General features: G+C 44.1%; 1 protein-coding gene across 8 annotated transcripts in view; it reads left to right on the forward strand.

Annotated features, from left to right (window-relative positions):
• The window catches only part of RGL1 (ral guanine nucleotide dissociation stimulator like 1), a 223,560-nt gene that overhangs the window by 171,369 nt on the left and 34,001 nt on the right, over positions 1-18,190 (forward strand). For 4 of the 8 annotated variants that reach the window (XM_016188465.2, XM_016188467.2, XM_016188470.2 and 1 more), the window contains 3 exons: positions 6,946-7,130; positions 12,605-12,732; positions 15,005-15,220. In XM_016188465.2, the coding sequence (XP_016043951.1) occupies positions 6,946-7,130; positions 12,605-12,732; positions 15,005-15,220 (529 nt within the window). The remainder of the gene's footprint in view (positions 1-6,945; positions 7,131-12,604; positions 12,733-15,004; positions 15,221-18,190) is intronic. The other 4 variants (XM_060197817.1, XM_060197819.1, XM_007523810.3 and 1 more) reach the window with 1 other exon arrangement.

The raw sequence follows: 18,190 nt of genomic DNA on the forward strand, positions 1-18,190 counted from the left end.
TTGAAATTGATGGGGGTTCAAGAGGAGTATCACAGAGATAAAATGTCATTCTAATCACACAGTGATGAGATGCAGACTGTCTCCATGATCTGTGACTATTTATGTTGGCCTTGGTTACCTGGCTGCAATAGTAATGTTCAGAGCTCCCCATGGAAAGTACCTCCCCCTCTTCCTTTGCTTAGTGCATTGTTTGGAGGGAAGTTGCTCTTCACAGCCCACACTTATGAGTTGGGAATTGTGCTTCTCTTCTTTTAGAATTAGTACCCAGCTCATTCATTTGGATAATTTCTGCGTGTGAGATCTGTCTCTCATTTACTAATCTTCAGTCCTTTCTTTACACCATTATGCACTGGGGCATTTATTTTATTTTTAGGTTAAAGTACAAGTAGTAAAGTTTTATTTTGCAGCTCAGATCATCTTTGCTTTGGCATTGAGAGCTCCTTCTTCAACTGACTCCTGAATTACTTTGGCAGCCCGTTCGCTGGGACTGGTTGGTTTGAGGTGTGCCCCGTCCCCCATCGCCCTCCGATTTTGTAGTTCTCTGAGATGCTGTTGGATCACATGGTATGTTTTCTGCCCTAGTCCTAGAATCAGCCATGTCCTCAGGGAGACCAGACTCTTTCTGTTGGAATGGTATTGCAAATCACCACTGGGGTGTTAGGTGTCCTCACTGTGATTAGAGTGTTATTCTTTCATCTCAGTTGACATCTTTCATCTCAGGGCTAGGAAGTACATGTGTATAGTAATTTCTACACAGGCATAAATAATTATTTTTAAGATGAGCACTCCTTAAATTATATTATATTACACATGAGTTCCTACTGATATCTCGGATTCATTATCACTGGATCATTCTACCCTCTTCCATGTGTTTATATGTAAAGTCCTCCCCCAATGTGAGAAAATTGGCTTCCACTATCTGCCTTTATCTGCTTAGTTGTTCAAGTTCAGTGATCATGTCCAGGGAAATCAGAATTGTTAACTCAGATACCTGTGCGATCAGCTTTCTCAATTCAATTCAATTCAATTCAATTCAATTCAATTCAATTCCTTATTTGCCTCCAGTCCTTAATCTCACAGACTATAATTCTTCTTTATGAGTAGAATAAAAATAGTGAGGACTCTCTATGTCCTAAGAAGTATACTTTTTTTTTTTAATTGCACTGATCAGTTCTGGCTGCTATCTGGGGATCTAGCTGGGGCCTGTCACTTGCAAGTCCTGTGTGTTACCACTGAGCTGTCTCCCTGGTCCCCCTGGGACTATTTATTCTAAACCCATGTATTGTGACTTTGATACCTCATGGCAATCGTGTGTGGATTGTGTGCATACAGTTTCGAGATGGGGAGACCAGGTTGCAGGGAATGAGCCACAGATCTGGAGTCACCTCTGTTTCCCCCTTTGTGGTGGTGAGTACTCCATGTGTGGCACAGAGAGTGAAGTTTGGTAAAATGGGCTCAAGTCTGTACAGTCCCCTTCAGTATGGGCTGTTTACAGGTGCAAGGCCTGTGTGTATCACTGGGAGTGAGGAAAGGTGTGTTAGCACCTTGACTTGGTGTGACTGCATTCAGCTCATCCCCTGCTCCAGATCCTTTCACTTTTGCTCCATCTTTCTGAGGGTTCTTCATTTTTGCCCAGGAGCTTTTTCTCTGATTTAACTGCTTCGTGTGCCCCCGTGGGGTTTGCTGTCCTCTACAACCCCCCACTCCCCACTGCCTCTAGTGCTTAGTTCTCACTCCACTTGTGTGTGTGTTTGTAATCACTTTTTAAAAATTAGTTATTTAATATTGATTTACAAAATTTTAAGATAATGGGTATAATTCCACATTATTCCCACCACCATAATTCTGTGTCCCCATTCCCTCCATTGGAAACTGCAGTAGTTCTCCCAAGGTCACAGATATGGATTGACTATTATTTCTATAATAATCTATCAGTCTATATATTTGCCCCTTTTTTCTTTTTTTAAATTTTTTAAAATATTTATTTTATTTATTTATTCCCTTTTGTTGCCCTTATTGTTTTATTGTTGTAGTTATTATTGTTGTTGTCGTTGTTGGATAGGACAGAGAGAAATGGAGAGAGGGAGGGGAAGACAGAGAGGAGGAGAGAAAGATAGACACCTGCAGACCTGCTTCACCGCCTGTGAAGCGACTCCCCTGCAGGTGGGAAGCCGGGGTTCAAACAGGGATCCTTATGCCGGTCCTTGTGCTTTGCGCCACCTGCGCTTAGCCCGCTGCGCTACCGCCCAACTCCCTTGCCCCTTTTTTCTATGGTCCTGCCTTTTTATAAAAAAAACTTTATTTTATTTGATAGAACAGAGAAACTGAGAGGGAGAGAGATATAGTGAGGGATAGAGAGACACCTTTGGCTTCACCACTCATGAAGCTTTCCCTCTGCAGTGGGGACTGGGGCTTGAACCTGATTCCTTGTGTAATATGTGCACTTAACCAGGTGCGCCACCACCTGGCCCCATCCTGCCCTCTTTTCTGAGTCACACTTATATCTGTTGCTACTTCCAAATGTCCTTCCTTTTGTGCTTTTCTCTCTTTGGGTCCTGATGTAATTGAAGTTCAGAGCCCTCTCGCCATCTTCCCATAACATTTCTCCCCCTCTGGGGGTAGAGACCAGATTTCTTTATGGAGTGCAGAAGATGGGAGGTCTGGCTTCTATAACTGCTTCTCTGCTGAACATGGGTGTTGGCAGGTGGATCCACACCCCCAACTTGTTTCTATCGTTCCCTAGCTGGGTAGGGCTCTGGAGAGATGAGGTTCCAGGACACATTGGTGAGTTTTGTCTGCCCAGGGAAGTCAAGATGAAATCATAGTAGTATCTGTAATTTGGTGGCTGAAAGGTGGTAAGATATAAAGCAAGACAAAATGTTTAATAAACAGGAACCAAATGGTAGGAATTGAGCTGTTGTTTGTTTCTCTATACATCTCAGTTCCTCTTTTCTTTCCACCCTGTTTTTTTTATTATCTTTATTTATTTATTTGATAAAGACAGCCAGAAATTGAAGGGGACAGGGAGATAGAGAAGATAGAGAGACACTTGCAACACTGCTTTACCACTTTCAAAGCTTTCCCCCCTGCAGGTGGGGATCAGGGGTTTGAGCCCAAGTTCTTGTGCATTGTAATGTGTGCACTTACCCAGGTATGCCACCATCCGGCCCCTTTCTTCCCTGTTTTCTAAGCCTTGCTCACCACCAGTACCAAAACAGACAATGAAATATACAAGAAAGCATCGCAAGATGACCTTGACAAGTCAGATAATGATTTTTCCATCCTTTCCAGGAAAAAAATTGGAAGGGGTGGAAGGTATTTTTGTGCCTGCCTTTGTTCTTCCTCATCATGAAAACCACCTAGCCAGAGGTCTCCAAGGTCTCTTCCACCTGACAGCTTCTCCTACTACAAAGGTGCACTCCTGGGCTTAGGAGAATAAGGCAGAGGGTCTGGCATTGAGTCAGGGACAAGGCTGCCTCTGGCTTCTGTCCCTGAAGGGCAGAGTGTGTTGGCTCCCAACCTTGGGCTGGGCAGGGTCACAGAGTCTCCTTACCTACTCTCTCTCCACATTAGGAAAAGATCCAGCTTTCTGAGATGAGCTTCAAGTAGAAACAACATTTTTCTCCTTTTGAAAATGGGTTCCCTGACTTATCTTAAACTGCTGATTAAATAACAATAAAGCATTACCCCAGACAGGTGTCTGGGGAGAAATAAAGAGCTCCACATGGACAGTTATCTCTCTGGTTTGGCAATTCTACTTCTTGGCTTGGAGCTTACACATCAAGGGAGAGAGGCCATCATGGCTGGAAAAAATTGTGTTAAAACATTTTACCAACCCTCATGTATTTTACTGCCTATAGGACTTTATTTTAGATTATTTTTAATTGTTCATTTTTATAAGAACTCTTTTTTTTTTGCCTCCAGGGTTATTACTGGGGCTTGTTGGTGCCTGCACTATGAATCAACTGCTCTTGGCGGCCATCTTTTTCTCATTGTTGTTGCTGTTTTGGTTGCTGCTACTGTTGTTGGATAGGACAGAGAGAAATTAAGAGAGGAGGGGAAGACAAAGTGGGGGAGAGAAAGATAGACACCGGCAGACCTGCTTCACTTCTTGCAAAGCAACTTCCCATGCAGTTGGGGAGCCAGGGGCTTGAACCAGGATCCTTACGCCAGTCCTTGCGCTTTGCACTATGTGCACTTAATCCAGTGTGCTACCATCCAGCCCCTTATGAGAACTCTTGACATACATGTAGTGTTAGGAATTGAACTTGGGACTCACACATGCAGGTTCTATGCTCTGCCACTGAGCTAGCTCTTTAGTGCCTACTCATGGGATTTAAAGATGTATTTATTATATAAGAACAGAGCCCCAGGATGTGAGGGTGATCTGGCTGCGACATCTGTCACCCCATTGATTGCCAGGGTTGATTCGGCTGATCTGGCTGGCTAGGCAGGTGTCCCCTTCCTCCCTCACCGCTCCATGTGCGTCCCTCCCGAAGCTAAGCGCTCGGTCGAAGAGGACGGCCTTCCCCGAATAGAGACGGACTGGTCTTCGGTCGAGGGTATACGAGTAGCTGCGCTCCCCTGCTAGAACCTCCAAACAAGCTCTCAAGAACAGAGCCCCAGTCAGTCATACGTGGTCTGGGAACCAAAGCTAGGGTTCCATACACACAGGCCCCCAAATCTGTGACTCTTGCTTACTAACCCTTTGCTCCACCACTTAGCCATCTCTCTGGTCTGACTTACTCAGTATAATTTGTTTTCTTGACCACTTAGTTTTATTCCAATGGATGAGAGAAACTGTGTAGATGCCTGTTAAGTATTTTTAGGGAAATAGGTGGTGGTGTACCTGGTTGAATACTATGAACGAAGACCTGGGTTCAGATATCCAACTCCTGCTTGCAGGGGGTAGAAGCTTCATGAGTGATGACGCAGTGCTTCAGGTGTGTCTCTGTTCTTCTTCCTCTTTCTCTCTCCCCTCTCAGTTTCTGTGTTATGAGATAAAAGGAAAAAAAGAAAGGGGAAAAGGGGGAGGAACAAATGACTATGAGAGGCCTCAAGAATAACCACAGTGGCAATAAAAAACAGCACATACACATGCACCACCAAAAAAAAAACAAAAACAAAAACAAAATAGTTTTAAACTCACAGCCTCAGTGCTCTGTTGTCAGAGACACTTCCTCAGCTGCCACGTGTAGGCTTTTAATAGGGTTTAATATAATTACTAAAATCTCTGCATGCCATATAAATCTGTGGTCTGATAGAAATGCACTTTTTGGACTGCAAGACCAATCTGTAGTTACCAAAAGAGGAGGAAGAAGGTGGGTCACTTGGGACAAAGAGGTGAAGCACATGAAGACTGGAGGTAGACTTCCAGTGGTGGACATAGTGTCACAGATACAGATGTTGTCAATGACACACATTTGAATTTTAGATAATGTTATCAGGCCGCACTGCTTCAATTTTTTACAAGTAATCTGCCCCCCCCCACACACCTCCCAAAAGAAAATCTACATTTCAAGCATGGTAACAATCTGAATGCTTACATCAAGGCTCATGCCTTACATTCCCTGCCCAAGTATCCCGAGGTGAGGCATTTTCTGGTAGTCCCCAGCCAGCTGTCCACTGGCTTCTGTTAGGCTGAGAAATCTCACTACAGGCTCCCACCCCACCCCACCCCCCTTCCTTAAATAGGCCTTCTTCACAGCCCTGGAAAGTCTGACAGCACTCCGCAGTTCCGATGTTAATCTCTTCTCTGGAGAGAGGGGTTGACTCCCTCTACTGCCACATCCCGACCCTTGGTCACGGGTTTGGTTGGAGCAGAGCACACAATGACCTGCCTCTTTCTTTTAGCCCAGGTGTGACTCAGGCCATCAGGGATGCCTTCACCGTTGTCTTTCTCAGACCTAACTTCTCTCTGTTGAGTCTTCCCCTCACTGAAAATGTATTCTCCTCTTGTAGTCTGGGAAGCAAAAGCATAATTTACTTGGACTTTTCTGGTGCTCACACTAAAACCCTGGTGACCTTTGCAAAAACTAAATAAATCTATACATTTATCTTTCACAGACCTGTGTGCTTTTGCTCACCAGATGGATTTGGGGCCTTGTTTGTCAGGCTGTGATGTCCTAGTGCCGGGATAGCCTGAGGGTACTTCTTCCCGAGCTAGTGCTCTCTGGGTTGGAGAGAACTCAACTGGAGCTGATCTAGGCTGCTGTGTGGGAGAGGGATCAGGAACGCGTGCTGCACCAACTTCCGCAGGAGATACACTCTGGAACTCTCGGAGCCGGAAAGCAATTTCCAAGTGTCTTTAATCAGAAGAGCAGCTGTTTTTATACTATCCAAGTAGGGTGGAAACAGGATGTGATATAGAGAGGGTGGAGAGAAAAGTGACTGGTGAAAATCAGAGTGTGACAAGGAGGGGGCGGAACAGGCGAGAATCCTATAACTGAACCACCAATGCCCTGGAGTGCTTTATGTAAAAGTGATTTATGTAAATAGACCAAACCTTTGGATCAGTAAATCCCTATATAGGCATATGGATAAGAAGAAGCCAGGGGGAGATGGCAACTACCCAACATCCTAGGAAAACTGTGCTCTGGATTTTGTGATCTCTGATTTGAGTGAATCAAAAAATGGAAACACATAATCCATTTTGTGCACAGATTGCTTCGAAGGTCCCTCAAGACTCACTAAGTCTTCTCTGCCCTGCATGGGTTTTCGCAGGCTTATGGTATTTCAGTTTCCACTCACCAGTCGTCCTTCTGCTTTCCAACCGCCACATGTGGTCAGTCAACTTCTTTTCCAGGGTTTTCACTTTAATGCCAGGAACTTTGAACTGAGTTTCCTGTTGAGCAGCGACCCCAGTTTTGGGGTAGGCTTGCATCCTGTGCTCACTTGAGTCCCCGCAGCTGGCAGGGTACAGTGACTCTCCCCTTCTCTTCCCAGTGCCATCGCCTCCATCCTCAGGGCCTGGCTTGACCAATGTGCTGAGGACTTCTGGGAGCCCCCACATTTCCCCTGCTTACAGAAACTACTGGAATATCTCCAGCGGACAATGCCAGGCTCGGACCCCGAGAGGAGAGCACACAACCTTCTCAAGCAGTTTCAAAAGCAAGAAGTGGAAACTGACAGTGAGTATTCAAGTCTGCTTCTGTGACCACCATGTTGGAGATAGATGGGTTCGTTGTACTTGGGGGGTGGGGCAGATGTACTGGGGACAGATGGGGGCTGTACTGTGGTCTTGGCTTCCTTTCAGAGGACAAGCTGAGAGCTTCCATTCCCAGCTTTGATCCCATGTGATTGTTATCTTACCCAATTTCATGCTGACCAGAGCAACAAGCCCTCTGCCTCATGGGATAAACTCAAGCTTATTCAGGGCCTTAGAGTTTTTGAGTAAAGAAAGGGTACATCAGGACCTCCTAGTCTGGCTCCTTCATTTTATATATGAGGAAGCTGGCTCAGAGAGTTTCCTCTAGTACCATGTATAGGATGGTCTCCTTGTCAACTTGTGCCATGATGAACCTGGACTTCGTATTTATTTATTTATTATTTCTTAATTTTTTTATTTATAAAAAGGAAGCATTGACAAAGCCATAGGATAATTGGGGTACAACTCCACACAATCCCCACCACCAGAACTCTGTATCCCATCCCCTCCCCTGATAGCTTTCCTATTCTTTAACTCTCTGGGAGTATGGACCCAAGGTCATTGTGGGATACAGAAGGTGGAAGGTCTGGCTTCTGTAATTGCTTCCCCGCTGAACAGGGACATTGACAGGTCGATCCATACTCCCAGCTTGCCTCCCTCTTTTCCTAGTGGGGCAGAGCTCTGGGGAAGTGGAGCTCCAGGACACATTGGTGGGGTTGTCTGTCCAGGGAAGTCTGGTTGGCATCATGCTAGCATCTGGAATATGGTGGTTGAAAAGAGAGTTAACATACAAAGCCAAACAAATTGTTGACCAATCATGAACCCAAAAGCTGGGATAGTGCAGATGAAGAATTTGGTGTGTCCTTCATTTTATAGATAGCTAGTAGGCATATTTTTGTTATATTTCAAAGGCCCTATGGCTATATTAGTTTGTTTTTTTCTTTCCTTTTTCTTTTTTCCCCTAAGGTTGAAATCTGATATGCAGGTGGATCCAAGTTATTGTCTGGGGAGATGATGTCATGGCTATAAAAAGGACCAGAAAGCCGGATCAGGGAAGAGAGTGTCTCCCTAATATGGGAAAGGGGTATAAATATTGTTGGTTATAAACCCCATCGATTTGATGTGGTCTGGGGTCCATATTCGGCTTAGGAGCCTATGTGACCTCTGCATCCCTCTAGATCTGAGCTCACATTCTGTGGTCATGAGTAGGAACATTCCAAGCTGCCCCAATATCAACCCATCTTCCTCAGGTGTAGCATAGAGTATGTTGTCCAGCCTTCCTTCAGAGGACGGAACATTCTCTACCGTTGTTGATCCAAGTTGAGGGTGAGGTCCTATGGGGGCCCCACAAAGAGGTCTATTTTGTTGTTTCTGATAGAGATTGCCTGTAACAATGGAGAGAGGGATTTACTTGAGGTCTAGGCCCATCAGGTCTGTTTGGGAATCTCAGGACTCCCCAACTAGGGCCCTAGCTGGTGGGGTGGCCTGATAGTGACTAAAAAGTCATCATGAAAGTATGCCAGTCTCTTGCCCTAATTCAGCTTTTGCAGTCATTGCTTTGCTAAGGTTAGCTTTGGAGTGAGTGAGAGAACTGTAATAGGAAGTAGGTGAGGAGGGTGACTTCCTATTTATCTGCTTATCGGCGCCACCTTCACCAGATGGAAGCCATCACACAGCACTCTGTCCTTAGCTCCTGTCCTCAGAGAAACTGGGGAAAGATTAGCATAGAAATCTAGATTCTGTCCCTTGCCAAGGGCGACCAGCACTTAGTATCTTTAATGACTTCTTCCGAGGGATGCTTTTGTGGTTGTTTTTTTCCTGTTTGAGGAACTGGCTGCCCATTTTCAAGGACAAAGGAAATCCCTCTCCCACCTCATCTCCAGCAGATCATGGGCTGCCTGGAACTACCGGACTCTTAGGAGAGTCAGTCAGAGGTGAGGACAGGCTGTCAGCTGACCTAGTGGCCTCTCACTAGTTGCCTGTGAGGTTGCCATGGGGCTGACCCACTTGGAGCTCCTGCCACACATTTCCCTGAAGTGACATCCCTTTCCTCAGTGAGGGAAAGGCAACTGATAAGGGAAACTTTACCAGTGCCAAAGAAAATCACCCTACATTCCAAACAGAGCCTGTGGAGTTTTCTGTGCATGGAGACCCCAGAGGGAGAGGAAGGGGCTGGGGGCACATTGCGTCACTAAGAGCTGACTGCCAAGTGCTCTGTATCTCAGATGACCTCATCTGCCAGGAATGTCTGAATACGCCAGTCCTCCAGCTGCAGGCCTCAGCTCCCCTCAGGGCCTCCTGGCCTTTGTGCTGGAGTGGAAAGACTTTTCTCCACTGGGGTTGCCCCCTGGCTCCTGGCCTAACTGGGACCAGTGGGTCATTGTTTCTAACCTGGACTGAAAGGCAGAGGCTTGTGGCAGGCTGAGGCTAGGAGGAAGGAGAATGCTTGACTTTGAAGAGACTTCTCAGTCACTACCTGAGATAAGTGATTTCTGAGTTTGGAGACTATTATAGTTTAATAACTATAGGAAATTGTTACCATTCTAGGAACTTTGATTCCATGTGGTTATCTTAACCCAGTTTTATGTTGGCCAAAGCAACAAGCTTTGTTTTTCATAGGTAGAATTTTGTTTCCAGGATTTATTTCTTTACCTCTGGAAAGAGCAAGCAGAAGCAGACACAAGGCAGGCTGGGGTCAGCCCAGGGAGAGGACCCATAGCCACTGTTCCTACCCAGGCCCAGGCCCAGGCCCAGGAATAGGAACAGGCACAGTCCCAGGCATAGTCCCAGGCACAGGCACAGGCACAGGCACAGGCACAGGCACAGTCTGATGCATGCTATGCTAGTGTGAATCTGGACCCCCTTAGCAGACCTGGCTAGTCGATCTCATAGAGAGAGGGGTGGGCTTATATAGTAACCAGCAAGAGTCAAGAGAGGCTCCCTCCGAACCATCTGGATTTGAAATGTCTCATTCTTCCACCAGGGGAGAGAGGAATGGGTTGTGAAGCAGAGAAGCAGGGCTGTCTGGAGTCCTTGCTTGCTTTAGTTCATCCCATCGCACTGCAGGCCAATGAGCTTCATACAGTCCCACACCCCTCACAGAGCCCCCTGTGGGATCCACAGGGAAGTTGTGTTAGAGTCCTTACTCAGATCCTTTTCCTCTAGGAGATTAGCAGCTAATCACCCCATGGTGGTCCACATGCCTGAAAGTCTTTGATGCTGCAAGAAAGAAAAGAAAGGCTTAAATTGTGGATATTCTGAGGGGACAGTAACACAGCGATTTAAATTTCTGCTGAGATACAATCAAACGCAACTGGATGTTTTCCCTCTCTTTTGAAATTCAGTTATTTATTTAACAAGAGCATCTTTCAGCTCTGACTATTGGTGGAGTCAGGGACCAAGCCTTTTGAATGCAGACTCCTGGGTGGTACCACTGCATATCTCCCCAGCTCTGAAATTTTTTTTTTTGGTTGTTATTTTTCCTCTTTTTTTTTTCTTCAAGAACAGATTTGACAGGGAGGAGAAGAGTGACAAGTATCCACTTTCAGTGTAGAAGCAGCCTAGGGATTGGGGAAGATTCCAGGGAAGGATGGCCAGGGATCCTAGTTAAGATTCAGTTTGTCTATTCCCCCTGTTGATTGGGACTGGGGGCTTGAACCTGGATCCTGAAGAATTGTAACATGTACGTTCAGCCTAGACTTTTGTCCATTTATTTTCTCTGCACATTATCTTTCCTCATTTACACTATTTCACTAAGCATAAAATTCTCTAGGTTCATTCATTTTGTTGCAGATGGCAAAATTTGACCTTTTTATAGCTGAGTAATATCCCACTGTGTGTGTATCACACAGCTTTTTAATTTGATCATCTGTCAGTGGCTAGTGAGGATGTTTCCAACTCTTGGCTATTGTAAATAATGTTGCAATAAACATGAGGGTGTAGAATTATCTTTGAGTTAATGTTCTTGTATTTTCCCATTAAATACACAGAAGATAATCAATCATGGTCACTTTTTATGCTTAGTATTTTGAGGAATCTCTGTACTGCTTTCCAAATGACTGTCCAGTTTACATTCTCACCAGCAGTGTACAGGGTTTCTTTCTTTGCACATTCTCCCAAACACTTGTTGGCATTGTTTAACAGTCATTCTCACAGGTGTGAGGTGATCTCTCTCTCTCATTGTTTTGACTTGCACTTCTTACTAGTAAAATAAGAATGGATATGAATAAAACCAACAACAACAGATGATTTAGCTTGTCCAAATAGAGGCAGGCCCTGGTCTACATGTTGAACCTTCACACTTTAAATTTGAAGTTGAAGGTGGATGTTTATATGAATTTTGTTGTTTTCATTTCTTTTTTAAATTTTTAAATATTTATTTATTTTCCCTTTTGTTGCCCTTGTTTTTTATTGTTGTTATTGATGTCGTTGTTGTTAGATAGGACAGAGAGAAATGGAGAGAGGAGGGGAAGACAGAGAGGGGGAGAGAAAGACAGACACCTACAGACCTGCCTGTGAAGCGACTCCCCTGCAGGTGGGGAACCGGAGGCTCGAACCGGGATCCTTCTGCTGGTCCTTGTGCTTTGCGCCACATGCGCTTAACCCGCTGCACTTCTGCCCGACTCCTGTTTATAGGAATTTTGTTCTCTTGTATCCAGTTTATGCCCTATGTAATTTGCTAATTGATGATCTTGTCTGTAAGAAGCCCCAGTAAGTTTAGTTTCTGGCTGCTCTATTGCCCCACACATACTTAGCTTCAGATAAGAGCTCAGGGCTAGGACCGAGTGGTGGTGCACCTGTTTAAGTGCACATGTTAAAATGCACAAGGACCCAGGTTTGAGCCCCCAGTTCCTACCTGCAGGAAGAAAGCTTTGTGAGTGGTTAAGCAGTACTGTAGGTGTCCCTTTGTCTCACTACCTCTCTGTTTCCCTTTCAATTTCTGGTTGTCTCTATCAAATAAATAAAGATTTAAAAAAAAGAGCTCAAGGCTGCTCTCAATATTTTGGTAAGTCTGAGTACTTTGCAGGCACTTCTGACTCCCATAATAGCCCATTTTACTTCCCAAAGCCCCACTTCTCCCCAGCTTCTGACCCTAAGTAGACCATAATCAGACTGCATAGCTGAGATTCAAAACTGAGTGGATTGGTTTATGAGCTGATCAGAAGTGTAGAGGAGGCTCACACAGAAGTCCAGTTTTGACTCCCTAAACCTGGCTATATCCTTGACCTGGGCACCAGTGCTTGTCAGAGTGACTGGCAGCTTCAGAGCTCAGTGAGGACTTAAGGACAAGTAGAGATCAGGGAGCTCTCCGTCCTGTGCACACTTATCTCTGTGCTGCTGTATTTCTGTTACTTTGCTCTCCAGTGGGTTTGCATAAATGAGAAGTTGAATGTGCCTCTGTAAATAAGGTCCTGTTCAGACAGCAGCACCACACTGCTCATGTTTCCCTCCTGCCAGCAGACGGACTTCCTAGCACCCTCGCCTGTAGCCTGGAGGAGGAAGAGGAGCCAGAAGGTGGAGGGGCCACAGAATTCACATGCTTTGCTGAAGACCTGGTAGCCGAGCAGCTGACCTACATGGACGCAGTAGGTGGTCTTCCTGTGTCCAGTGGATGTCCACTTGAATGCAAGGGTGACAGAGCAGGTAGCCAGGGAGATTGGCCCTCTCTGAACCCTCCAGCTCTCTGCCCTCAAGCCCCATGGTGGGTGGACATGGGGCTTGGGTCAATCATCTGAATAATTCTGGACCAGGATCTCCCTGCAGCTCGGGGTGAAGGTGCTTTTGATTTGGTGCTCAGTACACATAGGGGAATGAGAATTCTAAAGTTTGTTTCTAAAGGAAACAAAATCTTCCCAGATCCATGCATATATGAGTCTCATGTAGTCTCATAAATATTTCAAGATCTGAACTGTTTGTTTGGAGGACCGTAAGAGGGACAAAATAGAAGTTAGGAGAACATTAATTCCCCAAACCCAGATATATAAATATATCTGGCAACTCATTGCCATGTACTCATCTCATTTCCTGTATTTTGAAGTTTGCATTTTGTGTGTGTGTACTTGATTACATTTCATAGCCCAGTCTTAGCTGGGAGACACTAGTTAGTAAAGAAGACCTAGTATGAATGATCACAGCACTGGGGAGGAAGTGGCAAGTAGTTCCCATCCAGGAAACCTGAGAACACACTCAGAAGTAAGTTTGATCAAGTTTGTAAAGTAAATCCTGGTATTTCTCTCTCATAAAAACCCTTTCACAGGGGCCAGATACTCACACATCCTATAGAAGTCACATGTTGCCATGCCTCAGGAACCAGGTTCAAGCCTCCTGTCCCTACCTGCAGGGGGAAGCTTCACAAATAGTGGAGCAGTACTGCAGGTGTTTCTCCTTCTCTCTTCATCTCTATTTTCCCCATTACTTTGCAATTTCTCTCTGTTTCTATCAAAACAAAATGTTCAAAATAAATAAATAACAAGCAAGAACCAAATCCACATACCCCTTGTGCTGAACTGCTGTACAAATGAAGCACTGATTTCTTCAATAACATTGGCTATTGTTTTTTCCACAACTGACAGACACATCAGAAAAATGGAAAACCCCATTGGTTATGACTTTCTGGAAAGGACCTGGAAACTGGCCTCTTCCTTCCTTTCTATGTATGATGTTGAGTAGCTTTGCCTTTTATATGCTTCATACATATAATAAATATATACACACACACACTTTATACATAAATTTAAAATTCATATTTTAAATAATGTGAAATGTGACACTGATGGAGGGCCTGTGTAATGTAGTTCAGACACTTAAGTCCTTTTCTTACCCCCCCCTCTTTTTTTTTCTTTTTTTTTTTTTTTTGTGGTCCTGGGAATGAATCCAGTGACTCACACATGCATAGTTCAGCTGAGACACCACTTCAGCCCAATTTCTATTCTTTATTTTTAAAAATAGAGAGAGAGAGAGAGAGAGAGAGAATAAGAATAAAAGACACCAAAGTATCGTCCCATCAGCCATGTGGTACTAGAGGCTGAACCAGGGCTCCTTTCACCTGCTGCGCTACCTACTAGGCCAAGGGAATCAGATAGGTTGCCATTGAGTGTCCATGTGAATAACTGTTTATGAATATGAGTATCTGGAACAGACTGTGGATGCCATTTTGAGGCTAGGGGCTGGGCAGTGGCACCCCTGGTTAAACACACATGGTACTAAGTGCAAGAACCATTTTGAAGTCAAAATAATCTTCAGCACTTCTTTTTAATTAGTAGTATAAATATATGCTTGACTTTCCTTCCAAGATGGAAAAGTCAACATGTATTTGGCTCATTGAAATTTTCTCTTGGTCCTCATGTTATGTTGAGCTGATTTAAAGAGAACGCATGGACTTTTCTGATCAGTTAATAGGTTCGTTATTTCCTAGAGTCTGTAGAAATGGACACGAAGAGGTCAATCAAGTAGAAAGAGTTCTGTGTCACTTTACAAAAGGCCACTTTGCAGGTGACCTCAGATGACCCAGATGTCAGTAGTTTGTCACAGACATCTCTGTGTTTCCTTCTAGAAGGAATTATGTTAAGTGAGCTAAGTCAGAAAGATAAAGATAAGTATGGGATGATCCCACTCATAAACAGAAGCTGAGAAAGAATAACAGAAAGGGAAACTCAAAGCAGGATTTGACTGAATTTGGAGTAGGGCACCAAAAAACCCTGGGTTGAGGGTAAGGGTGGATGTTCAGCTTCATGGGGTGGTGGTGGGGGGGGATGGGGTGGGACACAGTCTTTTGGTGGTGGGAATGATGTTTAAAAAAAAAAGAAAAGAAAACCAATGTCTTTGTTGCCCTTCAAGTCTGTGTCTCTCTTTTTCTAGCAATTGTTCAAGAAAGTTGTGCCTCACCACTGCCTGGGATGCATCTGGTCTCGAAGGGACAAGAAGGAGAACAAACATCTGGCTCCTACGATCCGTGCTACCATCTCTCAGTTCAATACCCTCACCAAGTGTGTCATCAGCACCATTCTGGGGGGCAGAGAGCTCAAATCTCAGCAGAGAGCCAAGATCATTGAGAAATGGATCAACATCGCCCATGTAATTTTTTAAAAATAATTTATTTAAAATTTTTTTGACACAGTGAGGGGTGGATAAACCCAGGGACTCAAGCATGCATGGTACTACTGAACAACTCCTCCCTGACCTAATTTTCTATTTTTTTAATATTTATTTTATTTATTTATTCCCTTTTGTTGCCCTTGTTGTTTTATTGTTGTAGTTATTATTGTTGTTGTCGTTGTTGGATAGGACAGAGAGAAATGGAGAGAGGAGGGGAAGACAGAGAGGAGGAGAGAAAGATAGACACCTGCAGACCGGCTTCACCACCTGTGAAGCGACTCCCCTGCAGGTGGGGAGCCGGGGTTCGAACCGGGATCCTTATGCCGGTCCTTGTGCTTTGCGCCACCTGCGCTTAACCCGCTGCGCTACAGCCCGACTCCCAATTTTCTATTTTTTTTCTATCTCTCTCTATCTTTTTTTTTTTTTTTGAGAGAAAAAGGAAGAGACACCACAGCACTGCTCCACCATCCATGGAGCTCCCCATGACCATTGCACAGTAAAGTGTGCTGTCTACTGAGACGATTTTTCTATCCCTAGTTGCCTTTCAAAAACAGTCCTTGTATTTAGTGAGCATTGGAGTCCTTGTATTTAGTGAGCATCACTCCTTTCAACATTTTATCCATTTGGTTGAATGCTACGTAAGTGGTCATTTATGAAGGTCTGTGGGTGGTTGTTATTCTTCCAAAGCAAGACAAAATTCACCTTTCTCAGCTTGGAAACTTAATTGTGTCTCCTCTTTAAATGGTGTGCTATTCTCTTCTTTCTGCTCGAGACCCCACACCTCAGAGTATGGAGGTGACTGCCCTGCATTCAGCATATATATAGGCTACTCTTCAATGCCAGGTGACCACTGTTGTCTGTTTTGTGCCTGGAGACATTTTGCCATCTGAGACCTGAAGAGCTGGTGCCATCTCAGTATCTCCTTTTTAAAGAATCTCTCTCTCTCTCTTGCACACACACGCGCGCACATCTTTAAGATTTATTTATTTTTATGACACAGAGAGACCAGAGAACCACTCAGACCTACAAATTCTATGCTTTGACACATAAAGCAATCTCCCAGCCCCTTCTCCCACTCCTTCTCTCTCTCTCTCTCTCTCTTTTTTTTTTTCTTTTTGTTTCTTTTCTTAGAGCACTATTCAGCTCTGGTGGTGGTGCAGGGGATTGAACCTGAGACTTTGGAGCCTAAGGCATGAGAAACTTTTTGCATAACCATTATGCTATCTCTTCTGCGCAACTCTTTTTTTCCAAAGGGCTAATGACCAAGAAATACTACTTTTCCATGTATTAGGGCCATTTCTGAGACAGCTGGGGGAGTATAGGGTGGTAGTATCTGTTCCTAGACCTGAAATACATTCTGCTGAATGTCACTTCTCTTATGCACCAACCTTATGGCATAATTCTCATTTATTTCATGGCTGAATATGGTAACCTGTATTCAGCCAGTGGTTCTCAAATACTGTGTGAGTTCCTAAAGGCCCCTAAGCAACACTTCTATGTCCTTTGGTGATATAAGTAGGCTGAACCAACTAATTGGGTCCCACTGAGTTCTCCCTGCTTTTCTATGCACTAGGGCCATTCTCCAAAGAGTGGGGCCTTCTGAGAGCCATGCCTCAAAAGAGGGGTTTCTGTAGCAAAACATATGTAATCAATGGTTCTGAAAATTACTGTGTGAATGTTTGTCCATGTTCAGGGTCATCTGGGCCACCCCTCACCCCAATACAAATTCTGAAACATTTATTTAAAGGGTCTTTACTCTTGGTGTAGCTTCCTGATCAAACAGTTGTTTCCCTTGAAATAGTGTAGGGTATATGCAAACAGACTAAGGCTGTAGGGTATATGCAAACATGCCTAAGGCTCCAAAGGCCCAGATTCAATCCCCTACACCACCATTAAGTCAGAGCTGAGCAGTGCTCTGGTTAAAAAAGAAAGAAAGAAAATAAATAGTGTAGGGTAACGTAATAGTGAAATGCATGGGTGTTTTCTGCCAAGATTTGTTTTACTTTTACTGTATTAAAAACAGTCAGTTTCTATTAAGAGGATATTTGAAAACTGCTAATAATTTTTCATGCAGAAAATATTTATGACCTAATGTGACTATGTGTTTTTGGACTAGCCTTCCAGCTACTTACTAGCTCTTCTTCTGAACGAGATCTTTTCCTAGAAGTGGGGCCAGATGCCTTTTGTACTCCTTAGCTTCAGCCAGTTTCTGAATAATGTGTTCCATATGTTTATTACGATTTACATGAAATATCTATGCCTGAGTTCCTTTATTTATTGCAGGTTTCCTGGTTTTTTAGTACTTAGTTTTTAGATTCTGAACCTTTGTTGAACTCTGCTCTCATGGGATTGATTTCCAGATTGTAATTCAGGAGTGCATGCTTTCTCCCCTCCACCCCCTCCCACCCTTCTCTCACTCTCTGTCACCTTCTTTATCTTATTTTTTAATTTGTGGAGGGCAGTGAGGTGTTTTTAAAGTGTGGTTATGGCTTCTAGAAAAGACTTTAGCATTTACTCTAGAGAAAATGTTCTGGGGTTGACCTTGTAGCTTTTTTTCTAAAAACACTTTTATTTTTTCCACCAGGGCTTCAGTACTCCATGCTGGCATTTTCAGATAGAAAGAGACAGGCAGAGCTTAAAAGACACTACCGCACTGAAGTTCCTCCAGTGTGTTAAGGGCTGGGCTTAAACCTCAGTCATGTGGCAAAGAAGGTGCCCTATTAGACAAGCTATTTTGCAGTCCCAACATAGGTTTGTAGAACACAGTGCCAGGAATTGAACTCCAGGTCTTATGCATAAGCTATATCTCAGAACTTGCAGCAATTAAAAAAAATTCAGTTTAGATTTCATAGATGTGTATGTTTATTTTTATCAGAGCACTGCTAAGCCCTGGCTATGGTGATGCTGGAGTCTCAGAGCCTCAGGCATGAAAGTCTTTTCACATATTCA

Source organism: Erinaceus europaeus, chromosome 9 (genome assembly GCF_950295315.1).
Source record: "Erinaceus europaeus chromosome 9, mEriEur2.1, whole genome shotgun sequence".
NCBI classification, from domain to species: Eukaryota; Metazoa; Chordata; class Mammalia; order Eulipotyphla; family Erinaceidae; genus Erinaceus; species Erinaceus europaeus.